Source organism: Anarrhichthys ocellatus, unplaced genomic scaffold (genome assembly GCF_004355925.1).
Source record: "Anarrhichthys ocellatus isolate YVR2014 unplaced genomic scaffold, GSC_Weel_1.0 scaffold31, whole genome shotgun sequence".
NCBI lineage: Eukaryota > Metazoa > Chordata > Actinopteri > Perciformes > Anarhichadidae > Anarrhichthys > Anarrhichthys ocellatus.
In genome coordinates, this window is record NW_022280061.1 from 1,003,392 (window position 1) to 1,010,660 (window position 7,269).

Sequence of the window (7,269 nt, forward strand, 5' to 3'; positions counted from 1 at the left end):
CAATGGGGCTAATTACTGTAATTTATGGGATATTCTTTTTGCCCCGACTGCGTGAGTGAAGGGCCCAAAGCTCATGAATGATAAATGCAGATTTTAAGTGTGTGTGGATGTTTTTCTTCTTTTGTGTATCACTTATTTTACATGTCAGGAGTAATCTACGTATGTGTACAATTTGAAAGTAAAGTGCAGTGTGAGTGGAGTTCAAGAATTTAAAAAAAAGAGATCAAGAAACAGGACTGTGGTGGTGCTGAAGAAAATAGCAGATCAGCACGGCAGACTTTGTCACGTCCATTTTAAAAGCATGTAGGTGAACGCTTACAGTCTGCTATGAATTCATAAAATTCATTTATTTAGATATTTCCATTTGGAGTTAGAGTGAAATCACCTCAGTTTGGTTAAACGATGAGATGAGGCCCTCTGCTGAGCGGCCAGGATACTGCAGTAAGGCGTGACAGCTGGGATGCATGTGTCCGACCTTTTCTTTGCTCCTCCACACCTGGAACACAAAACCTGACACCACGACGACGTGGAGATTGTGCTCAGAGTGTCATCCAGGCTACAGTAAGGTAAACAGGGTAATAAATGTAAGATTTGGAATACTCGCCATGGCAGGAAGAAATTTGATGTGAGAGTCCAGTGACTGGTATTCCACATGAATAGTAAGGATCCGCTTTTCCCTCCGCAAATCTTACGTTATCTTTTCAGTAGCATCTGTTGATTTTCATTCCCAAAGCACTTTACTTATCTTTCAACTTTTTTTGGCAAGGCAGTGTTTTTTATTTCTTGTTCTTCTTCAATGGATTTACTATTTCCAATTGGTTCAAGTGAACAGAGAATAACTGTACAGTTTTATATAACAACAAAACAACATATTCTGGGTTGTCGTTGTTAACAATTAAGGAATTTCTATTTTTTACAAATACCACTTTAAATTTGGATTTTCAGTTTTGTATGCCTTTTGGTTCAAAAGTAAACTGGTGATGTTTTTTGAATATCTAAATGCTGAACATGCTAATTATACAGCATTTTAAATGGAAAAGGAATAATACCCATTTGTTATGACCATAACATATAAACAGAGTGTTTTGCATGCGTTATTTAAACACAGTTAAATATGATGACTATCTATTTAAAGTACTCTCAGTTTTCACAGTTAAATATGATGACTATCTATTTAAAGTACTCTCAGTTTTCACAATGTTAAAACTGATGATTGATTGGAGTAAATTGAATCTAATTTAACTTGCAAGTGCTTCTAATAGGAAGGTTAACATGGCCATACCTAGCCCTATTTTTAGGCCTCTGCTCGAAAATTGCATTACCATACCCAAAAGACTCCACATCTGTAACTACAAGGCCTATTTTAATAATTGTGATTGTATAATACAGGTAACACTTGTGAGATGTGTTCATATGTGTAAATATTGTGTATATGTTACTGGTTAATAGCGAATGAAGATGACACACAGCTCAAATTGAAAAAGTTTCAGGTTCGCCTGAAAAAAAAGCACCTGTAGCAAAATATTTACTTGAAATAATGCAGATCCTTGCCTAAAAATACGCCACAGTCATAGCACAACACGTTTTACATGTCTCCACAACATATTTTACTTCGATTGAGTGAAGCAAAATTCAGATTTTCGGAACCAGCAGTTGCATTGCTGTATTCTAATTTGATATACTATATAACTAAATATTAACTATATATTCACTTGTCTTATCACTAAGAGTGTTCAATAATCCTAATAAAGCAGTTTGGCATAATTTGGATTAATTCTGAGCAGTTTTGAGGTGTCATAACTGGCATTCATAAAAATAAATGCCTGTGTCTGTGTGTGTATGTGGGCTTGGTAAGGCCTGTGATTGGCAGATTTATTCATGGACACCTTTTTGCATCCGGGATAGTCCAACGGGAGCCATGCGGGGGTGTTTGGAATGATCCGGGTCTGTTTACTGACTAAACATTGCAAAATGCTGGCCGAACCCCCCTATGTACATGCATTGGTCCACCTGGCTGAATCACCTGCAATTTTCTCATTCATTCTCGGACACCTGGCATTTCACACACGTGGAGGGGGAGACGCAGGAAGACGCTGCTGCAAAATCCAATGGATCAAATCCGTTTTTCGTCACAAAAGCCACCAACATGTAAGTTTTGTACCAATTGTTTGTCCTGCAGAGTTGTGGCTGATGGTTGGCTTTGATATATGTAACTTTTGAACGGTTTGAAAGAGAGTAATTTCGAAAACGCTAGTCGACGCCGAGTCGAATGACGACCCTGCTAGATGTGCTCATCCGCCAGTATCGCTCTGCCCTTTCTCATGAGAGACCAAAACAAAGAGCATAGTACGCAGTTTTTTGCCCAAAAAAAACGTGGTTTTGTGGTAAGTCTTCTAGATATCTTCCAGATATGATATTAGTTCATGTATAATTGTGTTTGCAGTGTTTAAAATGGCTGGTGTGATGATGTTGCTCGGACTTTTTCCGTTAATTCGGTATTTAATATGTCTGGAGCATTAATTATATTTGTTTATGAAAAGTGCTTTCTACTACACGCTGTAGGCTACACTTTTCTAAAAAGACCCCCGTGGGGGTCTCTCGGTTCTAAAATGTACTGTATATCTCTGACATACATTGCATGTAAAATATGCACCGTTTTTTACATGCAATTTATTTATCAAATTCCCACCTGGATCATTATAGTCCTTCTTTCTGTTGAAGTTGCAATGAGAAAGTCAAACATGTACCCGTGAAGCTTGACTGATTGATTGATCTGGTATTGGAACTCTTTCTGTTATTAAACACAAAAGTTGATGCGTGTTATTTGTGTCAAACAAAGTGTGACTCAAACAATGTTTGCGCTTCCCCTCATATTTTTGTTCTTCGTCTTCTTTTTTTCAGTTCCCTGTTTGTTACCATGCTCCAAAAACAAGAGAGGCAGTGGTGGAAGCTCCAGATCAAACGTGTCACTGTGGGTTGTCTCCTCATCAGTATAACTCTGCTCTACGCTCTTTCGACAGTACAGATCGACTTCACTCCAGAGTAAGGCCTTTAGACAAAAGGGCAAATATAAGAGTCTCATAGAAACCACTGAGAGTGCTATAAAAACACAGCATATTGATTAGTCAGGCATAAAATAGGACATTTTATTTCTAGTCAGTTGGCAGATGCAGAATGGCTGCAAAGGTAAAAAAAAAAAAAACATAGGAAAAAACACAAATTAATGTTTTGCTCATTACCATTGACTTTTTTGACCCTTTATCTTCAAAGTATAGCCTTTATTATCTAACTTTAGCACCTTACAACCTGTTTATATGCTCATTTATGACCATTAGCAGGTGTCTTTATCTATAGATAAGACAGGCCTAAATGTATAACAGAAATTTGGTTCCTGGTAATGACGTGTTCAACTTAAAGAGTCGGTTCTTCAATTATTGTAGAGAATATTAATATAGAATTCAATGTATGTGCCTAATAGATTGAATTTAATGACTCCCCGCTCCCTTTTTATCTCTGGTAAACTTGTTATATAGACAGTATTATACAGTATTCATGTCAATTCATTTTAGCATTATCAACTCATGTTTTCATTTCTACTGAACTTTGCCAACATCAAACACATTGAGTTGGCTGGTGCAGCTCCATTTTAGAGTTTTCTGGAACAATAAACATGACAGAAATATGTGGGCTTTCAAAAAAATGCCTCTGAAAAGATCATACAATTATCTCACCACATGTTCCATATTGGTAATGGAATCACAAATGATCGACTATGTTTTAAATGATAAACTGTGGGATATAAATCCAACAATACTTCTTTGTACTGGGTATTTTGTTAATTAACTTAAACTAATCATTTCTTTATTGGCACCAATTATAAAGTAATCACTAATTCTGTAAATGCAATTAAAGAGAAGAATATTTGACTGTATAGATATTATGTTCATTTACTGACTACAGCATGTTGTGTAGTATACAGTGTAGTGTTGGCACCTAGAAGACAATCAGCAGTGATGAGAAACAGTGAATATGTCTTGGCATTTTAATATTTCACATTCAGTAATGTATTTATCACTTTTGAGACATTCTCAATTACAATTGTCTCAGCTACGTTTAAGGGCAGCGTGTGTTTAATATTGTAGTGACAGTTGATGTGCTGCAGAACAAGAGGTACAGATCAATCTTTGGATTTTAATTACAGTACAGTGATACTATGCTTGCGTTGTATGGCTTCAAGCTTTCACAACACATTGAAAACTTGGCATTTTGACATAAGATAAGAAATAATCTGATAGAAAGAAGTATTAAACGCTGTATCTTCTGATCGTACACAGTTTTCAGTGCATAACTGTAAATATGCTGTGATTAACTATGGTGACGCTCAATCATTTCCCCATGCTGACTTCCTAGGCTTCCAGTGCCTCGCTCCTGTGCTCCCCCACCAGACCAGCACAGCACCCAGCCAACCACCAACATCTCACAGCGAGACAAAAACATCTGTGTTCCTAAAGTAGACGTCATGTTTATGAAGACCCATAAAACCGCCAGCAGCACCTTCCTCAATATCCTGTTCCGCTTTGGAGAGAAGCACAAACTCAGATTTGCCTTCCCCAACAGCCGGAACGACTTCTTCTATCCCGCCCCTTTTCAGCACGCGTACGTTCAAGGCTACGAATCTGGAATGTGTTTTAACATCATGTGTAACCACATGCGATTCAATGCCACCGAGGTGGCCAGAGTGCTGCCCCGAGACACTTTCTACATCACAATATTACGAGATCCAGCAGAGCTCTTTGAGTCAGCCTTTCATTATTTTGGTCACGTCGTTCCTCTGACCTGGAGGATACCTGGTCAGGATAAGATGGCTGAGTTCCTGGGTGACCCTAAACAGTACTTCAGCCCAGATGGATTTAACGCTTTCTACCTGAAGAACCTGCAGTTCTTTGACTTTGGGCAGGACAACACTCTGGATCCAGACGACCCGCGTGTTGAAGGGGGCATCAGGGTCATCGCTGAGCGTTTTCACTTAGTCATGCTAATGGAGCACTTTGAAGAATCCCTCATCCTGCTTCGGGATGCTCTCTGTTGGGAGACGGACGACATCATCTTCTTCAAGCTCAACTCCCGTAAGGAATCCACCATATCTAAACTGACTCCTGAGCTCAGGGCGAAGGCCCTGCAGTGGAACGGCATCGACTGGAAGCTGTACAAACATTTTAACGTGACCTTTTGGGAGAAGGTGGAGGTTTTTGGACGACAACGTATGGCAGAGGAGGTCGCCAAACTAAAGAGGAGGAACGCAGAATTGGTGGAGATCTGCATTGAGGGAGGTCACTCCGTCGAGGCTGGAAGTGTTCACGAGGAGGCCATGCTGCCGTGGCAGCCCATCGGGGAGACGTCTATAGAAGGATACAATTTGAACAAAAACATAAACGAAGCACATCAGGAACTGTGCCGAAAGATGTTAACCCAAGAAATTCAATATTTGACAGACCTGGGCGCTAACCTGTGGGTAACTAAGCTGTGGGGACATGTGAGGAATATCATTCAGTGGTGATGAGATACAAGAGACACAAGAGCTGAATGCATTTGAGAGTGGTGTTTTAAGCTTTTCACTATCTATTCCTGTTTTTATGGCCTGACATAAAAAAGTGTAGCTATATTACTTATCTTTATGTTTTTATTGTAGTCTGGCTGAGATTCACAACTACACACAGGTGTCAATATCATCCAGTGCAGAGCTGCAGTTTCAGACCTCTTACAGTCCGACCGGTGGCACCGAGAAAATGATCTACGAGGTGAGATATTGGGGAAGTGTAACCCTCTTATTCATATTTTTTTCACACTTTCTTGCATTTTACCAGAACTCACTTTAAACAGGAATCTTCAAATGTCATCCAGGGTTTTCACACAAGGTTACCATTGTTTGTTTGCCCATGAACATGAGAGATAGATAGAATTATATTTTACAAATGTGGTGAACACAATCCAGAACCTGCACCTTGTATTATGAATGCAGTATCATTTAAAAGAAAAAACCTTTTCAATAAAGAACTTCTTTCTTTTTTACTCCTTCTCTCCCTTCTCACACAAGCAGAAGTATTACCCTTAAAAGCAGTTGTAACGTCACAGCATTGATGTGTTACCAATTTGGCGTGTTTCACAGTGGTGCCAGGCTGTACAAACAAATCCAAACGACTATATCTGACCTGCCAGTCAGGTCATTACTGCTATCTGGTGGTAAAGGTAACTCCTCTTTTGTCAGGCTGTTGGTTTCACTGCTGCACCCCTGAGCCTATGGGGGCAAAAAAGAACCTGCCGTGGAAAATGTGGTCAATATGTCCTTACGATGGTGTTTACTATATTTCTAGACTATATATCCAGTACCCTTGATATATAGGGAGATGCAGAAAAAGCACAAAAGTAGTACAACATAACAATAGTAAATATTAGTCAATAAACAAATGCCAAAAAAACACACACAAATAAACTTTCTGTCCCATAGAAGTGCTTTTCCACAGGCAGTACAGTAGATGGCACTGGAGGAGAGGATGAGTCACTATCTCATCCAAAGTCACTCCAAAGGTTCAGACCGGCTGGTGACTTTGGAAAAAACGTGATTATATAACAAACACTGGCAAACTCATGAACACACACATATTGGGGTACATCCACAAATAAAATAAGTCACACAGAGCACTGGTTCACATGAAAAAACACACGAGAACACATGCAAGGTATTATGCACTCTTGCACTGTGACATTGTCCGTCACAGACAGGACATAATGGCCCTGTGAGGCTGAAATGGCTCAGACGAACCAGACCAGACGAAGATACTGGGCCTTCACAGCGATTATGAGAGACGCTGCCAGCGCCACATTGCCGGGAATGAGACGCTGTTAAAATGAGCAGTGTAGATATAAAGAGAGAGAAGTAAAACAGGTGAGGTACAAGAGGAGAGAAGACGACAGAGACAATATTAAGATTGTCCTGTATTGAAATAAGACTGAGCCATAGTTGAGTTGCAATGACGTTTCACTTGTGTCAAGCAGTGAGTCAATTTCTTAAATGAATATCCTCCAGAATAGACAAATTATATCAAGACAATTCAAGAGGTTTCTTGAAACAAGTGTATTTGCATTAGATTCGCTGGCTGAATTCCATTTAGCTGCTGCAGTGTCAGAGTCCTGGTATCGTTCCTGACGTCACTCTGTCATGTTTACAGGAACAATTGAGTAGAACAGGGCCATAGTTAATGTAATTAGTAA

General features: G+C 39.4%; 1 protein-coding gene across 1 annotated transcript; it reads left to right on the plus strand.

The window, feature by feature from the left end:
- The first annotated feature begins 2,024 nt into the window (after positions 1-2,024).
- On the plus strand, positions 2,025-6,305 carry LOC116392949 (galactosylceramide sulfotransferase-like). Its single transcript, XM_031864800.1, has 3 exons — positions 2,025-2,148; positions 2,902-3,042; positions 4,411-6,305. Exons 2-3 carry the CDS (start codon positions 2,918-2,920, stop codon positions 5,555-5,557), a joined length of 1,272 nt encoding a protein of 423 aa, XP_031720660.1. The 5' UTR covers positions 2,025-2,148; positions 2,902-2,917; the 3' UTR covers positions 5,558-6,305.
- The last annotated feature ends 964 nt before the right edge of the window (positions 6,306-7,269 follow it).